The following is a 21273-nucleotide window of genomic DNA, read 5'->3' on the forward strand; positions in this document are numbered from 1 at the left end:
CGCTTCAGTGATGAATTCACCGCCTTGCTTCCTTTGTCCTCTCTCTTGGGAAAGGGTGGGTAGGTAGGGTGGAATGGTGAGAGCACAGGTGAGTGGAACGCATCACTGTTTGCTGCTGTTATTTTTTTTCTTTCCTTTTGCCTCTTGTCTGACGTATGTTTTCGCTGGGGTCACGAGAAACGGATAATCCCAAATCGGACACTCAACAGAACAATGAGGGAGCAGGAAAAAAAAACATGGTAGAGAAAGGGGAGATACATAAAGTAACGAGTACGCACAGTCACATACAGAGACACAAAAGCAAGCAAAAAAAAAGGGGGGGAGTAGAAAACACAAATGAAAACGAGGAGACACTAGCGGGGGGAGGGGGGGGGGAACAAAAAATGTTTCTGTCCTTTTCGCAGTAATGTGGGGGGGGGTGATAGGGTTAAGGGTGAAGGTAGAAAGGGGAGAGTAGTCCGTATGCTCAAAGCGCCAAATTTCGTACACCACCCAACACATGGGCAAGCATGCGCACATGTAATTAAAAGGGGGAAAGAACAAACGGAAAGACGATCACAAAATCAAACACAAGGGACAACAAGAATCACTTTTTTGTTGTTGTTTTACCATATTCAATTTTCTTTGTCCGTTCGAAGTTACGTAAAATTAAGGGATACCGAGATTGGGGGGGGGGGGACAAGAAGATAGGAAGAAGGGGGGGGGCATACTCCCGGGAAGGCTATTGAACACGGAGAGACGCAGAATCGCTGAATATTTTCCTTCACAATTCATGCACCTTCTCCGCGCTCCTGTTCGCGAGTGCACACCCGCTCATGGACGCACGCCAATGAATCCCTCTCCCCTCCGCGGAGGAGAGAGGGAGTGGAAAAAGAAATAAAAGACATCAACTTTATGTTTAGAAAAGAGGTAAAAAAAAGGACACTGTCAGCCGCTCGTGCTTGTCTCGCCCACATCAGGCGAGCCAAGGCATTCCGTGCTTGCCCCTGTTAGATTAGAATAACCCCCAGCATCTAGCCGCTTAGTCCACAAGCTCCTTCCTTCCGTCATGATTGCTTCCGTCGCCTGGCTGTAGCCCACGCTGCCTTTCCACGGGGTCCTGGGTACCTCGAAAGTTCTTCGGTGTCCCATTTTACTCACAAGTGTCGAGAGGTACCACGACCCGTAGAAAATCCACGCGCGAAAACAGTGGGGCGTACAGCGAAGAGAGCGCTGCCAATAGGGCGAAGGAGGGAAACACGGAAAGAACGACACAAGTGAGACGGGGAGTCGTAGAAGTTGTAAACGACCTTTTGGGGCTCCCTCCTTCGGTTGCAGCCACGAAAATAAAAAAAAACGCACCTTCCGATCTCCAAGCCGGGCACAAAAGGTCTTGTCAGCTCTCCCACAGCTTAGCCGACAGCGCCAACTCTGTCTGCGTCGCTAGAAAAGTGTTCCCCCCCCCCCCCCCCCCTCCCTGACGACAGATAAAGGTTACGGTACAGACCTCGGCAACACCGTGTTGCGGCAGGCGGGAACTCCCCTTGAGACAGGATACACACAGCCCAAGATGCTACTGTTTATCTCCCTCAAAGGTTCTGGTGAAAGAAACAATTAAAAGGGTAGAAAACCCAACGGCGACAGCGGCGATGATTGTGAACTGCCAGGGGGGGGAGGGGGGAGGGGGGGAGGGCAGCGTGTGGGCATGGGGCGAAAAATAGAGAGAGGAGAATAAAAAGACAATAAAACTCAGAAAAACAAACGTGCGAGAGGAGGAAAAAGGGGGAGACGAAAGAATTCAGAAAAAAAGCGTACAAAGAAGATTTGTGGCTTCGGACAAGGGGTGAGCGGCGGAGACGCTTCGAACGAGCGGGGGGAGGGAGGGAGACGGGGTAAGAAAGATATTTTGTAAATCGCGGTGATAGAGCGCATAGGAGTGCTGTGTGGCAAACAAGCAGGATCAGCAGTACAAAAACTGAAAAACCCTCACTAGGACGCACACACGCACACATACGGCAAAAAAAAAGACGTTGACAATGTCTATTGTGAAAAATCCTTTAATCTTTTTTTTTGGGGGGGGGAGGGAGGGGGGCCGTTTGAGTGTGAGCAAGGGAGCAGCCACCCAGATCAGGATTCGTCTAGTACACAACTCTTTGTTGAGAGACAAACTTGCGCTTGATGCTTAATGAACCGACGGGTCGCATGCGTGACAGCTGTTGTGCTGGGCGAGGAAAGGCACTGCTGAAGTGGCCGCGCTCTGTGTGCGAGAATTTCGATACTCTTGAACACGGAGGGGCATACTCGTCCTCAGCGCTGAGCAAACAGTACGCCTGCATTGCGGTGCCCTTGTCCGTCAACACACTCTCTTGAGAAAGGCGCGGTGTAGTGGTGATGTACTCGGGGACAGTGATTCCTTCCTTTTCGTGGCGCTCGACGAGATCACGCAGCAGCGCCAGCAGCGTATGGAGCGTGTGATCCGCTAGCTCGCCACCCTCATAGTCCTCGACGAGCACAGCGTTTTTCTCGTAGCCGCGGCAGCAGTCCGGTGTGTTCTCCACTATAATCGTGGTTTCCAGATCCCGCCCGAGGAGACGAAGCTCCTTGGTCGCCGACGTGCCGTTGAACCAGCGACGATGCCGGTACACTGTGTGACAAACGGCGCCGCACGTATCAATCTGAGCCACTACCGCGTCTGCGTAACGGTGCTTACTAGAGGTCCAGACAATTGTCTCGCAGTGGTCGGCGAGGAATCGCATCAGTGTCTCAATGCCAGGGCGCACGTAAAGCGGGCCGCGGCGAGCGTAGATGAGCGTTTCATCCAGGTCCAACACCACAGTCAAGCGATTCTTCATTTCTGCGGGCTTCGCAGGAACAAGGTATTCCCCCGACGCCGTTATGGATGGGGAGCGACGGAACGCCTCTGTCGTCTCCGTCACGGAGTCCTCAAGGCTTACAGAGAAGACATCCGGACAGTACACTCCCCGAAAACTAGCACCACGTCTGCGCTGGGTTGGCATGCAGAAGTCAACGTTTTATTTTTTTGTTTGCTTGCGTGTGCACTGGGGCGTACCTATATTGAGCTACCCTGAAAGGCAGAAGGATGAAAGAGAAGCGTCAAGGACTACAGATTTAAAAGGTGGAGACTCGAGAGAAGACGAGATACAAGCACAGCGGACAGAAAAAAAAAGACAAAGCCTTCTCCCTAATTTTTTCTGCGTTGAAAATCTCTGCCGCTACTCTATTACTACTGCCACTAAAACTAGCGAAAACAAATAAAACGGGCGCACGCTATTGCCACTTTTATACTAGCTGATGATACGGAGACGGTGTTGGCGGCGTGTTCGGGTGTACGATTCCTGAAAGGGAGCGGGCCGTTTGGGAGCACCCGTGAAGGTTCACTACCTAAAAAGGAGGAAGCGGGAAAAAAAAAAGATGCGCTCCGTGGAGGAGAGATCACAGGGAAAATAAATTATTTTATCTTCTCAGTCCTTTGCGCTTCCGTGGGGGAGTACAGGGGATAAAAATCGGAAACGACGTGTGAGAGATGTACAGAGGACGAACACGGAGAAAGGTGTAATAGGGGGAAAACAAAGAAAAAAAATGAAACAGTGACGCAAGCAGCGCTCGCGTCGAAGCCTTTTGTTTGTTCTTACTCTTCAAAAAAAAAACCGTAAACAGGCTTTTGGACTTCGAGGAATGACCAAAGCAAGAAACGTCGGGAGGGACCGAAGTGAGAAGAGGAAGGAGGGCAGGGAGGTAAAAAAAAAAGCAAAAACGTAACAAAACGCACACACACACACACACACAAAAAAAAAAACTGCTCCCTTCGGGGAGCGGAAATAAAAAGACGAATCAAATGAGGGGGAAAAAAGGGAAGCTTGAAAAGATTCAAAAAAAAAAAACAAAAATGAAGACGCAAGACGACGACTCAAACAAGCGGAAAAACAACGACGGAAATGATAGCAACAGTGAAGCAAAAGCACCAACAAACGCAAAGACAAGGACAAAGCGGAATGCAAAGGAAAAGAAAAATGGGGGAGATGGAGAGATGAGGAAACGAATCAGAGATGACAGAGAAAAAAAAAGAGAGGGAAAGAGAGGGGGTGAAAAAAAAAAGGGCTGGAGAAGACCAACCAAATGAAGGCGAAAACGATCAGAGGTGAACACAAAGGGGGAACAAAAACTGAAGAAAAGGGAAGTTTTAAAAAATGGGCTCAGAACAACAAAAATCGCACGCACGCAAGCACCAGTGGGAAAGAAAGAGCAAAACACAGTGAGCGAAGAAAGGAAAACAAAGCAAAAAGGACAAAAAATATATATATTAGCCCCTGAAAGCAAGAGGGAGCCGTAAAGAAAATGTCGTGTTCAGGGGGAGGCCGAAAAAAAAAAGGAGAAAGCCAGTCGCTGATGTAACACGGATGACACACGCGAGAGCGGCGATAATTTTTTTTTTTGTCAAGCAAGTGTGAAAACACAGGGGGAAAACACGGCTAGCCAAAAATAAGGGGCGAGTGAAGGTTGAAAGACACACAAGCAAAGAAGACCAATGCAGACAACGGAGGAAGCCCCGTTATAGTTGAAAACAGAACAGAAGGCTGTCCAGCCAGCGCTGGTGTGATGAGGTCGAAAAAGATTTTTTTTCACGTCAATCGAAGCAGAGAGTTGGCACCAGGAGGTCAGTGTGTCTGTGCATGCGCTTGGGGGAGGGGGGGGGGGTCAGATGCCTGCCTCAAGGTTCAACTCAGTAGTTGAGTGTGTTGATGATATATGTTCGTTTCTTTTTGTCTGCCGTTCAGTCTTATGCTTCTCCCTCTTTTTTTCCTTCCATGGACGTACTCCAGTGTTTCAGCAGTAATGCGTGCACCCAGAAAAGGGCGTGGGTGGAAGGAGCGGGTGGGTGGATGCACAAGAAAGTGAAAACCAGAGAACGATAGAGAAAGAAATAGACGAATAAAAAAGTTACCTAAAAGAAAAGCAGGCAAGGTTTGAAAAGCAGGTTTCCTGTCGGTGTTGGCGCCGTCGATCTTGAAAAAAAAAAGAATTGCGCTTTCGTGGGTGTCAATGGGATTTACCCGCGGACGGAAATAGACGGCAATGTGGGTCACAAGGGGGCAAACCGTAGGAGTTGAGGGGGGTGTGGGGGGTAAAGGACAGACACGACGCGACACGGTAGAACGCAAGACACACACACACACACAGCAGTGGTTTTCCACTTCGAAGCCCCCCAAAAAAATAATCACAGAGATCGCAGTTGAATAGGGGCAGAACGCGAGAGGAAAGGAAAGGAAAGGAAAAGAAAATAGCAACTTTTTTCCCGGAGGAGAAATCAAATGTACAGAGGGAAAATCTTTGAAGCGCCTGCGCGAAGAAGTGGGGATTTTTTACTGCGTAAGTGCAAATGCGCTTGAGACAAAGATACAGTGCCGCGTGTAGTGTAGGTCACAGGTGTGTGTGTGTGTGTGTGTGCGAGGGACGCAATAATAAAGGAAGCTGTACAGAAGGCCAGGGTGTGTAGAGTCGTCGTGCGCAATCGGACAATGTCCAAGCGAATGTTCAGTATACCAAAATAAAAACAAAGTGCAAAACAAATAGGCCCATGGGGAAACGGAGACGAGCAGAAAGAGTGAGGCTTCATGGGATAGAGAGGCATCAGAGGTGCAGGGGAACGCCTTATCTTCATAGGCATTAAAGCCATGGGAACGAAGAGCGGACCCAACGCTTTCTTAAGCGCACCCTCACCTTCGCCAGGTGCCATATGGCGACAGATCCCGAAAAGAGCAATGGAGAAAGAGAGAGCCCAAAGAAAGAAGCCCTACCCGGAGGCGCGCCATGAAGTTGCTTGTCAGAGAGCATCACACCGATTAAGAACCACGTGCCACGAAGAACCAAGAACTGGGGAGCGGGGATACACTACATCCGCCTACAAGTTACTGGCCGCCATCGGCGCCGGCCCAGTTCAGGGAAAAACCGATGGGAAAAAGTGACAGTCGGCAGACGCATCATCTGATGTATGTCTAGCAGCCGAGGGAAAATATTTTTCTTTGCAATGTGCACGTACATGTTCGGTCTCAAACACACCAACTGACGCATTCACCTTTCACATAAAGGTGACACTATGCACACCAATGCATCCGCCGCCGTCCACAACGCCTTCACTACAACCAGCAATGCAGCGGGTGCACAAAAGTGTCACCGGTGAAAACGGGTGTGGACCATCATACACCATCCGACGTCCGAGTGCCCTCTACATAGGATGCGTCCAGGCGACTAGTCACCTGCGCGACCTGCCGCGCAAAGCCACGTACCGTCAGCAGCAAATCAACGCGGCATATCTCACACGTTTCGAGGATACTGAAGAGCAGAGAAGCGGCCGTGCCAGAAAAAAAAAAGAAGCATGAACTCCACGTTATGCAGCAGAAACACCTAACTCCCCCGCGTCGATTACCTCGCCGTCATTCCTTTATACCCACACCCACTCCTCCTTCCGCAGCACAGCGAGGGCACCCACACTCGAAGAGGTAGTGCTCCCAGAGTTGCTGTTGACGCACCGAGAAGGGCAGTTCCGTGTCAATGTAGCTGATAGTGAGCTCCTCACCCGTCTTGATATCCCGTAGCGCCATGACAGATAGGGTTTCATCGTTTGCACACGAGTATTTGACGCAGAGGTTTGGATCACAGGAATGGTTGAAAAGGCACCCGACCGTGTAGATGCCCTGACCCCGCGAGCTCCACCAAAGGTCACTCACATCCCTCGCGCTCCCGGTCTTGAAAACCTCCTTTTCGTACGCCCTCATAGATTGCTCGCCACCTGCCAGACAGCTAACAAGTTCCCGATGCATCTCGTACGGGGAAGGCGGCGACCGCTCCTGGCCATTGAGCAACACCGCACCCATGATTTCCGACCACCGCCGCGCATGCATGAAGGCACGCTCCTCGGGGTCCATGTCAAACACACTGTGAAGAAGATCGAGGCTGGTCTCACAGAAGGCATCCTTATCCCGTGTCCCTGGTGAATACGCTGCCCTCACCGCAGGAATCGACATCGGGTCGTGCTTGCTGGACACGAAGGCCGCTGCGTGCGCGGCAACTGCGGCACTGCTCGACCCCTCAGTGGGAATGTCATCCATTAACAGGTAAGTGAAGAAGAAAGAGGTGATAGGCGACCGGATAAGCTGCGCGTACGGCGCGAAGGCGCCCTCCAGCGAGGCTCCGTGGAGACGATGAGCACACAGTGTCTGCGCGACGATGCGCAAACCCAACATTGCGGTATCACTGTAGTCTACGCCACCCTGCACCCAGTCATAGTCCATGAACTTGGCGAGGGCCGTGCGCTGGGACGCCTGCATACGCCCGATGCAGCACACCCAATGAAACTGGTTCATGGCGGACTCACGACACCGAGCGGAGCAAAAAGACTCCCGGCAGCCCTGCGCATTCCACAGACAGGGCACTGGCACCAGGGGCATATGCAGCTCTGCGAAGGGTAACCCTAATGCTGCTTTTTTGCGTCGAGCATTGCGTGCCACCTGCGTGCGCGGCGTCTCTAGCGACCGCAAACAAAAGATACAGACCTGAATGCCATCTTTGAAATCGCCCATGTTTTGTGAGCAACAAAGCGCTCTCTCTTCGTGAACCGTACTGTCCGCCGCAAAGCCACGCGTGGCATACAACCCTTTGCCTTTGACATTATCTGTGATGATTTCCATACCGGTGCCAGCCAGGGCGAAAGTGTAGTAGTCTTGCTTGTAGGTCCAGAACGGCACCCTTTGCACGTCAAGATGCGCCATTTTTTTTTCCACTTCACTCGACGGATCCCCCAGCAGACAAAAAGGGGGGAGAGGAAAGAGGGGACGTGCCCGTGCAACTGCAAGACTGCGTCTGCTTTGGTATCCCCCCTTCCAACCACCCTTTGGGGCGCAGCAATCCACAAGACAAGTCCACTGGAGAGAAGAAAGGAGGGACAAGAAACGGACAAGGTGTAACAGGAAGAGCGGCGCTGCTGTCGCTCCACGACACGACAGGAAACTGCGAATTCGAAGGAAAACGCCAAAGGGCTGAACGTACTGATGATCACAGGTGCAACACGCCAGGGTACACGCTTGCCAACATCCATGCCCCTTTTACTCTGCCTGCATGCCTGTAAAGGTAGGAAGGCAGGGGAGTCGCTTAACAAGCGCGCGGGGGGAGAAGTAAGGCATAAGGCTGCCAAGTACTCGACAAAGTGAAGAGATGGAAGAGACAGAGCATGAGGCGGCTACAAGCACACGGTGATGAACCACCGAAGCACCCCACTCATGTGGCGCCCCCTTCTAGACGCGAGTATGGATGTACAACTTATTTTTTCTTGCGCATTTGTGTACATGAGTTTGGTTTTGGCCGTGTGCGATTCAACGCCCTTGGGGGAGGAGGGGGGGACAACACACACACACACACACACAGCACCAAAAATACGCACAAGCAGGTGGGGGTTTTAAAAGCTGTCTTGTCACTCGCATACCTTCTGTTGTACCTCCGGGTTGAATAGAGCTGAAAAATCGAAGTCGGTGACGATAAATTGACGGTGATCGCGCAGAAGGTACGAATCGGCACACATTTCATGTAAGCGGCTTCGGATTCGGGCAAAGCTTATGAGCTCCTCCTCGTTCCTGAAGTTGTAGTGGGCGGTGTATCCGCTCCTCTCATCCTCTCCCTCGCTGTATGCCTCGGCGTCAAGGCCACCACATGCGGGACCCTTTGTGCAGCCACCCAAACCACCTGATTCGCCGCCCGTGAGGGCTTGCACATCGCCTGCGGCGAAGTCGGGGTCCATGAGGTGGTCCCATGGTACCGAAGACGTGAAGAGCAGCTTCACGTTGTTTTGGTAGATCTCATCAACGAGCACGACAAACTGGTGCGATGCATTAACACTCAAGTTGCTCATCTGTGGCACGTTTGTAACAATGAGGGTGTGAAAGTGCCGAGTGATCAGTTGAATATCGGCGGAGGAGAAACCCTCCCGCGCGCCGCAGATGTCTGAAAAGTCAAACATGGCACATCCACGACATCGCACCGGAACCGCCACGCTGCGACCGTGGTGCCATAGGATGTCCTCCTTGACCCATGCGGGGTCAACACCACGAGCCCTGAAAGCGTACTCCACACGCCGCAGCAGTCGCTCCACGTTTGCCCTCGTGTTCGGGTGCAAATACAGGAGCTGGTGGTGCCGCTCGGCGGCCGACTTCACCCGGTAGTCTCGAATGCCGGTGCAGTGCACAACACGGCAGTGCTGCCGCAGCACAGGAAGGAATGCGCTGAAGGAGGCAGAGACGTGACAGAGATCCTCTGGTGGCCGGTTACTCGTTGTGATGAGGAAGAGACCCTTACGGAGAGCCTCCGTAAAAAATGAGGCGAGCAACGCGGCGTGAGCCACATCAAACGTTTGAAATTCGTCGAAGCAGAGGATAGGTGTCTCGTTCAGTACTTCTTGCACAACCACGTTCATGGGACAGACCGCATGTAGGCCCGATTTTTCCTCTGGTGATATTGCGGACTGGCGCCGCTGCGTTAGCGCTATCTCGGCGAGAAAAAGACGATTCTGCAGCTCAGTCATGAAGGAGTGAAGGTGGGAGCGACGCTTCTTGTATGGGGTAGTGCAGAGGTCAAAGAGATCCAATATCATTGTCTTCCCGATTCCCACGTCCCCCCAAAGGTAGAGCCCACGCTTCTCCTCCACACCAAGGTTTTCAGCCTCCAAGAGACCCAGTGTACGGGTAAGTGGGTCGAGAAACGGCCACCTCGCATACCCGGCTAGGGTTGCCTGCATAGAAGCTCGGAGTGAGCGCCACGATCGTGTCGAGCGACCGCCTTCACCGCCCCCTGAGAGGCTTTGCCGGCTGTATGGTGTAACCTTGCCGGCCGTCTCGTCCGCGTGGCTCTGGTGGATGCAGCGGAGAAGAGGGGTGCAGGCGTCTGACATGTAGAGCTGACGAGCGTCGGCGGTAATGACACCCTTGCGCGTCAGCTGCTCATAGGCCTCGACAACGGTGCGCTTTGTGGACAGGTGGCTTGCCCAGATATTCAACTGGCACCCGGATCCGCGCAGCATGTGCCTCCAAAATGGGGAAAAAACGTGGCAGGATACTGTTTAAAAGAGACGGAAAAAAAAAGAGAGATGAATACAGAGAAAGAGGGGCTTTGCGCTCATGTGTGCGTGCGTGTAAACTCCTCTTTTTTTTTTTAGCAGTTCCCCTCGAAGTCAGCGGAGCGATGATATGTGAGAAGAGAATGCTGGAATGGAGACAACGACTGCGCGGTCGTCGAGCTCTGCGAACCGAACCCCCGCATACGCACACCAATCTCAGCAGCCCTTTTGGGGGAGGGGAGGGGGCGTAGAGGGACCAGGCACGTTGCTGCACAAGTGAACAATGTGAATCGTATCGGCTAGGAGGAAAGGATGGCAACGTGTCCAAGAGCGCATATAGAAGGGAAAAAAGCGCAGCGAAAAGGGGGGAGGAAGCGAAAGCAGAATGAAGTGAGCAAAATGAAGAAAACAAAATGGTGGTGTGCGAGGGGGAGAGGAACTTCTCCCTCCAGGAGCTGGAAGACACGTACACGGGTGTTTCCAGGAACATCAGCGCGTGTGTGACCCAGCGGTGAATGTTAAACGTGACCCCCCCCCTCTTTCGAAGAGGGCGCTTCTTCGTAATGTTTTCCCCTTCCAAATCGTCCCTCGGCAAGTCGAGATTTTGAGAGAGACACACACACGCACACACACTCCTCAGAGCTGAGGCAGGCGAACCTCTCTCCAACGTCACCTCTATCGAGCCTCCTCTGGGAGAAACGGCAGAGAGGGCAAGAGGTAGCTTAAGCATCGATCCCTTCCCACCTTCTCCACCCGGTTGTCATCAACTGAGCGCCAGCGTGGAGGAGCGAAGCTCCTCGAGCGTCGCCGCCACCGCTTCATCGACCGTGCTGTGCTGCAAGGAGGTCATCACCGCTTCCTTAGCGCTCTCCAAAATCGACGGCACCTCTGCCTCTGACTTGAGGCGGCATACAACACCAGCGACAGCCTTTCCAGGAATATCGATGTGACAGCGAAAGCGCTGGTGGACTAGCAGTGTGCACAGTAAGGAAAGCAGTTTTCCGTTGATGACGGCATCTTCCCTCGACACAGACGCTGCCTTCACCTCCTGTGCTACAAGCTCTTTAATCTTGGCATACGCATCCCGCTCTGTCTTCTTGTTCGGGGGGTGGAATGATGCAACAGCAATGACACCGGAGCCGCTCATCTCGCGCAGGACATCGACGAACGCCCCAATCGATTTGCCCTTGAGGGCGTCCACCAGGGGCATGAGGCTGTTGCGCCGATTTTCCGAGAAGGGCAGCAGTGCCCTCACCAGATGCGCTGGCTGACTCACCTGCTCTAGAGCCGCTGCCACCCTCTCGCTGCACTCCGGGGTATCTAGGCTCTCATTGCGGATGACCTGCTTTGCCACCTCGTATGCCTCCGTGGACATCACGTGACGTGCAATGGCCGCAGACGTCGACTCATCCAACTGAGCTAGAGCCCATTCCAACCCCTTGGCGGTGATCCACAGATGAATCCATCGCGAGGCAAGATCCTCCTGCAAGGCGCCTCTCGATCGCTTCAGCTCGTGCGTCGCATCCTCAGCAGTAGACAGCGCCAGCTCCTGCTGCAACGTTTCCACCAGCTCTCTCCATTCATCCACCAGTTCCTGCAGAGCCTCACCATACCGGTCACGCGGCAGCTTCAGTACGGACGCTAACGTGTCGGCTGCCAGTGTGCTCGCGGGCGCTTTAGATTTTTGAGCGTTTGACCAGGCGGATCGAAGAGCTGACGTGAACTTCTCTTTGGCTGCCGCTGAAACCAAGACGGTGTTGGCAATGAGCGCGGCGCTCTCCAGCCCGGGGTACAGCTCGCGTAGTCGAGACTCTAGTAGCGGCCAATCCCTCTCCACCTCCACGAACAGTGGAAACTGATCCACAACGTCAACCGCGAGCACCTCGCCCTCCACGAAAGCCTGCAGGGCGGGCAGATTGGTCAGATAGCGATCCGACACAAACCCGTTCGTGAGTGGGTATCCACACAAGGGATGCTCGGCATCGGCTCGCAGCGTCTTTTGCACGGCAGTCTCCCTGGAAACAGGAGACGCCTTCATCCCTTGCCCTTTCTTTCGACCTCTCCGCTGGTTAGCCGGCACTGGGACGGTCGAGGATGCCGCGACGCCTGAAGCCTGCTCTGCGGCTGCTGCGTCACGTGGGTTGTAGCGCTCGACCAGATAATGGCGAGGGTTCATAATTTTCCGCTGCCGCAGGAGAGCGTATTCGATATAGCCGTTTGACGTGTACAAGTTTTCCACCTCTGCCACGCGCTTGGCCTCATACACAAGTGGGATGTAGGTGTTGTATTCATCAAAACTGCCAGGGAGCTCGCCGCGTACTTCATCCACGACAGAGTTTAAAAGTGGCACGAAAAGCTTGTTGCGCCTGTAGAAGGCATCCAGTCGGACTGGTTCCTCCGCGGCCAGCAGCCCGGAACGCAGCACCATGCGCTGTACCTTTACAAACTGCGTCGTGTAGAGTGACCCATCTTTCATGACACAGTCGATGCGGCCACTATCCATTGCCCTGCTGAGCACGTTCTTTGCAAACAGAGAGCTCAGCTGATTCATGGAGGCGAATTGCGAGATGGTGAGCGAACCATGCTCCTTCAGAAAGTCCCTTGCAGCCAACACTATCGAGTCGAGATAACCATCTGTCATCACCTCACCGCCCTCGAGGGTGAGAGTGGGATTCTCCTCCAGCACGCTAGGCAAAACACGCTCCACGTGAAATGTGTGTACGCTGAGTTGTCCTGGAAGGTCAACCACGTTCACCCGCCCACCGTTGGCTAGCACCTCATCCACGATCTCGCGCTTCAGTTCATCCCAGGTGAGATACTCCTTGGCGTCTGTAGTGAACAGAAGATCAACGAGCTTCTGCTGAACGAGCGCGTTAACGATCTCGACAGCGTTTCGCTCTGTGATTTGAGTCGATACCTGCTCCTTCTGTAGACACTGGAAGCGCTTGATCAACTCACTCAGTTCAACGTCGTCCATTTGTGACTGGATAACGAAGAAAGAAGTCAGTCGAGAATTGAGTACTGTAGCACACTGCGGGAAGCCAAATAAGGACAAGAAAATGAAAATAGAAAGTGGAGGGTGAATGACACACACACACACACACACACGGGGTGTGGAATTGGAGAAGGAAAGTGGGAACCCGCCACACATGCACGAATCCACACAATGGACAACACTGACGACTGTCAGGAGTGAATTGAGACGGATGTGGACGTAGAAGGCGACAATAATCGACTAAATCGAAAAGCGATGGGACCCACAAAACTAAACGGCACCAAATTGCCCAACGAAGACTCATGATGAGGAGACACGTTTGTAGCATGAGAGGCGTCGACCGCCCTTGCATTCGGTGATGGGCATGACGAAGAATTTTACTCTCTCGGCCATAGAAATGCATGAGGATTGCTTAGTGCTTCGGCCTCCGATCCATATCACTGAGGCCTGTAACACAGTGCTATTGACTCTTGCACCCAGCCTGCGTTGACGAGGGAGTTCTTCATCGACATGATAGTGCTTATACGACATGAAGACACCCAGGCACTTGAGAAGGAAGGTGACACGTGAGCAGACAGCACGCACGTACATATCCACACAAATACACACACACACACACACACACTGGAGACACACCCTGGTACAGACAGCGGCCAACTCTGTAGATACAACGATGGCTTTTCTAGCTCAACCTCCGATACACGGACTCGCTGCCAGCACATGAGTACCCCTGGCGTAGACCTCGCCGTTGCTTTCGTCCTCGAACGAGAAATCGGTGAAGACCACAGACCCCCTCTGGTGCAAAAGGCGCGTCACGCAAATGCACTTTTTGTCCTCAAACACGGCGGACAGGAAACTGATTTGAAAGCTAACCGATTCCACATGCGTCTGTGGCAGATGCGCGCGGACGTGAATCTTCGTGAAAGCGTCCGCCAGCGTGGACAGAGCACCTCCATGGACAGACTTGAAGCCGTTATGGCAGCCACGCTTTGCTTCCCACGGGAACACGAGCGTTCCCCCCGGCCGCACCTGGATACGTTCTGGAGAAAAGAAAACTGTGCTGAGCATAGCGGCGCTGTAGTTTTTTGGATGGCTCATGACCTGGTGCGCAGAGTCACAGGCCTGCTTGACCGTGACAAAGCGGAGCAGAAATCGAGTACAGTGCATTGTCAAGGAAATCCCCCCCCCCGATTCTCCCCTGAGTAGAAAGAAAAACACAAGGAGCGACTATGTTGATGGCTGTGTGTGTGTGTGGTGGTGGGGGGGGGGGGGTAGGCGAAGGGACTCTCGTTTGAACGTAGAAAAGTCTTGCTGAGGGACGAAAAGTGCTCACACCGAAAAGCATATTTAAAATGAAAAAAAAAAGATAGCGCACATGTAAGTGGTTGAAGAATATCGAGCGGCCTGCATGCTGTGCATTGCCTCATTTCCTTTGGTTCGTGAACTTCGCAAGACACGCAGAAGAGTCCTTCGCTAAAGTGCACAGCGCGCATACGGCTCAGAGGAATGAGAAAGACTACAAAACTGTGAAGAAAAAAAAGAGCAGCAAACGCATAATGCATTCAGACCAACTGTCTGCTGCGGTGTCTCTACACAGTTGTTGTCTGCTCACCAGCCAATGCAGTTGTCATTTCACGCATGTTCCGTTCTGTGGCGAAGCCACAAGCGCCAACGCCGCACCAACACGCAGACAAACAGCCGCCGCTACATTCTGAACCCAGTGTTGGTCTTTAACAAAGACTGTACAAGCGAACATACCATGGAGAAAGTTATACCCATCCACCTATCATGGGCGCTCTCTCTCTTCTATGCACCGAACTTACGCGCACGTTGTACCCTCGCGCAGGAAAGTCATTACGGATGCGGTTGCCGTGCTTTCGCTACGACGGCGCCTCTCCCTCATTGTCATCAGTGAAGCAGAACTCCAGATCCTGCACAATGTCCTCGGAAGTATGCGCCAACGTCTGCGGATCTGACAAGCTCACCAGTGACGTCGCTTTGTGGAAAGATCGCACACGCTCACCAGCCAGGATGCGACCAGCCGTGCTGACGGCTGTGTACTCACTCCGCGGGAGGCAGTCAAGGTTTAGCAATAACATCGATGTCAGTGGGTCGCCGCAAACATCGTTGTGAAGCCGAAGCGCCCGCCACGGCACGGTCTCGCCGCACTTTCGGCATTTGGATCCCTGACTCAGCGCCGTCGTTGCATTTGAGACAGGTGCTGAAGGTGGCCTTAAGTGTTGCCCAAGCTCCTCGTAAGACGAGAACCCCCAGTAGGTCGCCCCGTAAAGGACAAAGATCTCCTCAGAAGGGGAAATGTCCCGGATAGCAACGATGAACACACGACCAGAGTGGGAGTCGTACTCCATCAACTGCGCATTCGCCCTCAGAGGGCCATGGTCATTGATGAACGTAGCGAGTGAAAGGTGTTCACCGGTGGCAGTGACACCGTCGATAAACGTGCCGCTGGAACGCACTCGTACAACGTACACCCCCTTCGCCGCGCCGCCAGCTGCGGAGGTAAGAGTACGACCACGGTACTCGCAAAGGACGCAGCCTTGTGGCACGCGACGTGTCGAACGCAGGAAAAGGCCAAGGCCTGCCTGGGCGCCAATGGAAGACGGTTTCACCTCGAAAAAGCGATGCTCGGCGCCAGCAGGTATGTATCGCACCTCTGAGCGCCCGTCTATTTGCATGAGTGTCATTCCCAGACGCTGGTACTCACGGCTGATCAACAGGTTGACACGGCATGCGAAGCGCATGTTCCGAGTGGTGTATGCGTCCTTGTCAACGTGTATCAGCTTCCCCTCCTTGACCATGCGCTGGCACGCCACGTCCAGTATTTCCTCATGGATGGCATTGTCCAGTAGAAGAGAGATGCTCCGAAGGGTGAGCGGCACACCCAGGCGGACGCACATGTCCCCAATTACACGCGATAGTGCCTCATAGAGCATACATCAACGACAAATACATGCTATTCAGTGATCCTACCCACGCGTCGCACAGCAAAGAGCTGGAAGCAAGAAATAAAGCGCGGCCAAAATTAAGAGAGGCAGCGAGGGAAAAGAGCGAGGAGTGGATCGCGCGTACAGAGACGGGAGGGGGGGAGGGTTTACGTGCGGCAGCCGAGACACACTCCTCCTGCCACGACGTGCTTATGACCCCATGGGTACGCGTGGATAAATGATCATGACATGAAGACGGCGGCGGACAACAGTTACACCACCACCACCACCTCGTGCTACCGCCTCGTTTTTCCTTGTTTGTTTTTTTTTTTGGATGCCGTGCCTTTGGAGTGGGAGACCCTGGGCATCACTCCACAATTTGCGATACATAAATGGGCACTAGCGCACTCGAAGTTACTCCGTCACGCCTCTTGGCTGAGCGAATATCTTCGTATGTAGAGGCGTGTCAGGCCACACCTGTGGGATTTCGTAGCATGTGTCGCACGAGGAGCGCAGTCTCCAAAAAAGATATCTGCGAAGAAGTTGCACACACCCGAAAAGCAAAAAAAAAAAGACAGGTGCAGACAAAGGCGTACATATACACACATGTATTGCCTTGGACGAAAAAAAAAACGCGTGGGTGTAGAAGAGAATGCACATTAAAAATGGGAAGGGGGGTAAGGGAGCGCACGCGCGGCCACCATCCCTCCCCGTAGTCTCAATACACCGCCGCGTAGAGTCGGTGTGCATAAACCCACAGGATATGAGCTGTTCTTTTCTCTCCCTCGCTCACTGCGTCGCCGGCTTTTCAGGGAACGACAAAAGCCATGCGCGTGCCAAGGACTGAGAACGCAAGCCCCACGAGGAGGAGCACCCACGAGAGGAGCGCATCGATCCAACCGGTCAGGTATGTTCCAGATCCACGCATCTGCATCGCAAAGAGCGCTGGAAATGTCATGGAGAGCGTGGCGCTGAAGAGGGCTCCGAGAATCGACACTACCCTCGCCACGTCTGGCAGGAAAATTGCCAATACGCAGCACACCGCAGAAATAGCCACGCCAAGCTTGGTACGCATCTTCTTGGGGATCTTTGTGGCGCTCCCTCCGGAAAGGAACATGAAGGCGGCGAGGCGGCAAGGGAATACAGAAAAAACAAACGACACCGCTGCGCTGAAGCAGCACATGAGCTGACACAGCATCATGAGCATGTCCGTCCCTGCATCGTAGCCGGACAGGATGTTACCGCTTGTCAAGTGCGGAAACGTGATACTCCCCACTATACCAAGCGAAATGTAGAGGGCGGATATTACGCAAAGCGCCAGCGAGGTGGACACGAGGATTTTGTGGCCAGTGCGGTCGCTTAGATCTTTGATAATACCCATCACGTTCGACTGCACCTCATAAGAGAAAACAAAGATCGGTGCGGAAAACATGTAAGGGAGAAAGAGCGCCAGACGATCCTTGGAGAATTTTGGTGGTGCGCCCGCCGAGGGCTCGGCTGGCTGCGCACTGCCGTTGACCCTTTGCGGTACAAAAAGGCGATATGCAATGCTGGCAATAATGAAGATGGTGAAGAGGTTGCTTACAAGTCCCTTCGTGCGCAGCGACGCCAGGCGCGAGTTGAAGGTGAGTGGGGTAACGATGACCATAGAGGCGATGAGGGTGATGGAACCGCCGGTGTCACTGCGCATCCACGGAGGCAAGAAACTTGCACGCCCCACCAGGATCGGAGTTACGCTGTCCTTGATGAAGTTCAAGTACACGACAGCGCAACCAAAGTTATAAAAGAAGAGAGTTAGGCGCACCACCCAACGTCCCCTGGCGCCAAGGAAGAAGCCGGCCACCGTCTCGTAATCGTCCGAGTCAGCGGAGAGAGAGGCAAGTGCCAAAATGCGAACAGAGAGGAACGTCACTATGATGCAAAAAAAGATGCAGCCCATCGAAAATGCCCACCCGCCCACCACAAAGGCGAGGGGAAGAGAGAACATCGTTGGCGTACACGCCGATGTAACGAGACCGAGGGCGCCTGAGAGCACGCCGTCGCCGGGGCAGCAGCCTTCTAGCATCGACCCCTGTATCTCATCTAGACTGCTAAACGTGCGGTTGTCACAAAAAGTGCTGCCGTTGTTGGCTTCACGCCAGTCGTACCCTTCAACGGTATTTACTGAAATGCTGCCATGGTGCAGGGCCCCCTTCGCACTTTTGACGAGAGACGTTTTTTCGTTAGACTCGCTGGACATGGTTCAACTCCCCTTCTACCTGCAGTACTCCCCACGTCAGCGATTAGCAGCGGGGCACCGTCGGTTCAGAAGGCCCCCCGGTACGCGTCTCCATGGAAGGACACGCGTCTGAGCCGACACTCTGTGAGCGAGGACGAAACTAATCAGATCTGAATAACAAGAAAGCCGATAGGAAGTCACGAGTATAACATCAACGAGGCGGGTGCCCCGTTCAGCACTTGTTCACCCTCTCCCCAAACCGCCTGTCCTTGATTAAAACAGCCCAATAAACAGGGCAGAAAAAAAGGGCGCAAGTGAGCTAGACGATGCTGCCCCACGAGCCACAACCGTTGCGATAGAGGAGCGAGGAAGCCACGGTCGGTGCGTGGCAAAAATACTGTGGCGCTTTCTTTGCAGTTGTGACGAGAAAAGCACCAGCATAAGCCAAAAGCTGAAACGTGTAACCGGCAACGGCCAACACCAGCCCTGACTTTGAAGAAGAAAGAGAGAGATGGAGACAGAGAGTGACGCGAACGTGCAGATTTGTAATCGGTACGATAGAACACACAGGAAAAATGGGAGGTGGGAGAGGGGAAGAGGGAGGAGGGAGGAGGGGAATGGGAGATGGGAGATGGAGACGGAAAAGAATGAGCCCCTCCTCGCCGACGGCGGCACAGCATCACCACGCCCACAAAAGTTTGTTTTTCGCATAGAAAAAAAAGATAGAATTGCGGTGCGGTGCGGTGGGGGAGAGTAAACGGTTGAGTAGGGTTGCGAAGAGGCTGTGTGGACTTGCTCCCCTTGCACACATCCTTTTCTCTACACGATGTGAGGCTGTTTCTCCCTTGTTGTGTGGAACTTCCCACAACAGCGTATGGTTCCGAAATCCGCTACTCTCGAATAAGCCTTTAGTGCTCCAGATACGGTCAAGATAGATCGAGTACAGCGGTGATAGCTTCCATTGGTGTTTATTTTGCAGCAATGGGCGGGGAGAGAAAGAAGGTGTCTGTGTTGCGGAGCTGGGCTCAAGTTAAGTTGTGGATAAAAGCACTCTCCATTAGCGCACAGCCGTCCTCCAATCTCAAGGAATGGGCCCCAGCAAACGATCGTTGCTAGTCGAAGACAGGCTTTCCATCGCGCAGATCGGCCTTGATTTGTGTGAACTGCTCAAAGTTGACCCGATTGCTCTCGCCGTACTTCTCGATCAACTTCTTTGCTCTGATGTTGGTCTGGTGCAGGCCGAGCTCGTGCAGCACTTTCTCAAACTCCGGCAGTTCCACGAAGCCGCTGTTGTTGATGTCCCACTTCTGAAACATAGCGTAGTCGGACTTCTCGTTCGTGTCGTTGTCCAGAAAAAGCAGCGGCAGCATCCCGAGTAGGAGTCCTAGCATTATCCCAAAGGTACCTCCGAGGTGGCCCGCCAGGAACACGCGGCGGTCTTTCATTTGTGCTTCTGTAAGCACTGGTGTGTTGAAGTTCAGCTTCTGTACCGCCTTGTCAATCAACCAATGCACCTGCATGCCCAGCATCCCCGAGCAAACATTTCCCATCGCTGCCGACGCCAACACAGAGCAGTTAAGATAGAATCCGAGTGAACCATCAATTATGTCACCGGCTAAAATCATCGTGGCGTTGTCGAGGAAGCCAAACCCGACGAAGGGAAGTCCAGCCTCCAGGGCGATCGTGCATAAAGCCACAAGCGGCACTGCTTTGGATACAGACGCGGTGGAGGACGCGGGGCTCACGGCCGCAGAGATACTGCCCTCGGGGTTGGTTATCTGCTTTGCCTCCGTCGCGCGCTTCTTCTGCTCCTCTTGTCTGCGTTTGAGTGCGCTCTCGAACCAGTGGTCGAAATCCTTTGGCGAGATCTGGCGGTCTTTGTCTGCGTCCGCCCTCTCCACTTCCTGTGCAGCGCTTTCTTTGCCAAACCACTCCATCGCACCGCCCGTCACGATAAGCCGGCGACGACTTTGTGGGTCGAGACTTGCGACAACCTCCATGAGAATGCGAGGATCGTTCTCGATAAGCTGGGCAATGCGCTGTAGCTCGTCCGTTGTGAGGGGGGGTGAACGAGAGACAGAAGCAGCTGTGGCCGTCGCTGAAGACTCGACAGCAGCCGAAGACAACCCATCACGAAATACCCTGGATGTGCTCAGCCAGCGCCGTGATATAACCAATGGCGACGCAGCGCGCAACGCCATCAGCCACCTCATACCTTCTCACGGTGTTCGCTTCTGTGTGCCCGTTTGTGGGGAAACGTCGAAATGAGTTTGGTACTTGACACCTTACAGCACCCCCGCACGTGAAGCGACTGCAGAACAACTTCTGCTCGCACCCGCTTGTACGGACTGAGCACACGAGAGGGCGGTGGGTGAGAGTGTCTACAGGGGGGGGGGGGCAAATATATACTCTCTACAGGAGGCTTCCTCCCATGTGGATTATCCTTCAGAGGTTCATGAGACGGTGCGTCTCTGCTAGCCTGTGTGTGTACGTGTGGATTTTAGCACAGACGCGGGTCTTTCTTCAGCTGAGCCGCAGCCCCAGCAGCGCCTCGACAAAAACAAAACGGCACCTGACGAGGAACCCCTGTTGAACTCGAAGGAACACCGTCCCGGAGAGGGTGGAATTAACCGTCTACTTACAGCTGGCGCTGCAAAATAATCAAGAGGAAACAAAAAAGGGGGAGAGGTGCGCCTGAGTCAGCAGCAAACGCATTGTGGAAGCCACATCAGATCACAGGGGGAAAAAGAGTGATCTGGTGTTTCTTGAACAGTTTGCATGGCACATGATTGGTAGACGTGTATCATTCATCTCGTACTGCTGCCGCCTCCTCCGGAGGAAGGGGGAAGAAGAGCGAGTAAGACCCCTGCAAAGAACCGATGATCACTGAAGGATGTGATCAACACATCTGCTCCATTGCTGATACTCGCATGGGGGGGGGGGGAGGAGGCGAAGACATCAGATGAAAAGGGTCGCACTTACGAAACACACAACGCCGATGACACCGGCGATTCTG

At 53.4% G+C, this 21273-nt stretch overlaps 8 protein-coding genes across 8 annotated transcripts; all 8 read right to left on the minus strand.

The window, feature by feature from the left end:
• Positions 1–2117: 2117 nt before the first annotated feature.
• On the minus strand, positions 2118–2996 carry JKF63_00973 (uncharacterized protein; the record flags this gene model as incomplete). Its single annotated transcript, XM_067897022.1, has 1 exon — positions 2118–2996. The coding sequence occupies one exon, from the start codon at positions 2994–2996 to the stop codon at positions 2118–2120; it is 879 nt and encodes a 292-aa protein (XP_067753179.1).
• A 3435-nt stretch (positions 2997–6431) lies between these two features.
• On the minus strand, positions 6432–7766 carry JKF63_00974 (uncharacterized protein; the record flags this gene model as incomplete). The annotated part of the gene is made up of 1 exon (XM_067897023.1): positions 6432–7766. One exon carries the CDS (start codon positions 7764–7766, stop codon positions 6432–6434), a length of 1335 nt encoding a protein of 444 aa, XP_067753180.1.
• Positions 7767–8464: 698 nt separating this feature from the next.
• On the minus strand, positions 8465–10063 carry JKF63_00975 (uncharacterized protein; the record flags this gene model as incomplete). Its single annotated transcript, XM_067897024.1, has 1 exon — positions 8465–10063. The coding sequence occupies one exon, from the start codon at positions 10061–10063 to the stop codon at positions 8465–8467; it is 1599 nt and encodes a 532-aa protein (XP_067753181.1).
• A 799-nt stretch (positions 10064–10862) lies between these two features.
• Positions 10863–13076, minus strand: JKF63_00976 (uncharacterized protein; the record flags this gene model as incomplete). Its single annotated transcript, XM_067897025.1, has 1 exon — positions 10863–13076. One exon carries the CDS (start codon positions 13074–13076, stop codon positions 10863–10865), a length of 2214 nt encoding a protein of 737 aa, XP_067753182.1.
• A 705-nt stretch (positions 13077–13781) lies between these two features.
• Positions 13782–14261, minus strand: JKF63_00977 (uncharacterized protein; the record flags this gene model as incomplete). The annotated part of the gene is made up of 1 exon (XM_067897026.1): positions 13782–14261. The coding sequence occupies one exon, from the start codon at positions 14259–14261 to the stop codon at positions 13782–13784; it is 480 nt and encodes a 159-aa protein (XP_067753183.1).
• Positions 14262–14974: 713 nt separating this feature from the next.
• On the minus strand, positions 14975–16048 carry JKF63_00978 (uncharacterized protein; the record flags this gene model as incomplete). Its single annotated transcript, XM_067897027.1, has 1 exon — positions 14975–16048. The coding sequence occupies one exon, from the start codon at positions 16046–16048 to the stop codon at positions 14975–14977; it is 1074 nt and encodes a 357-aa protein (XP_067753184.1).
• Positions 16049–16847: 799 nt separating this feature from the next.
• On the minus strand, positions 16848–18278 carry JKF63_00979 (uncharacterized protein; the record flags this gene model as incomplete). The annotated part of the gene is made up of 1 exon (XM_067897028.1): positions 16848–18278. The coding sequence occupies one exon, from the start codon at positions 18276–18278 to the stop codon at positions 16848–16850; it is 1431 nt and encodes a 476-aa protein (XP_067753185.1).
• Positions 18279–19369: 1091 nt separating this feature from the next.
• Positions 19370–20470, minus strand: JKF63_00980 (uncharacterized protein; the record flags this gene model as incomplete). Its single annotated transcript, XM_067897029.1, has 1 exon — positions 19370–20470. One exon carries the CDS (start codon positions 20468–20470, stop codon positions 19370–19372), a length of 1101 nt encoding a protein of 366 aa, XP_067753186.1.
• Between the last annotated feature and the right edge of the window lie 803 nt (positions 20471–21273).

This window comes from Porcisia hertigi, chromosome 36, assembly GCF_017918235.1.
Source record: "Porcisia hertigi strain C119 chromosome 36, whole genome shotgun sequence".
NCBI lineage: Eukaryota > Euglenozoa > Kinetoplastea > Trypanosomatida > Trypanosomatidae > Porcisia > Porcisia hertigi.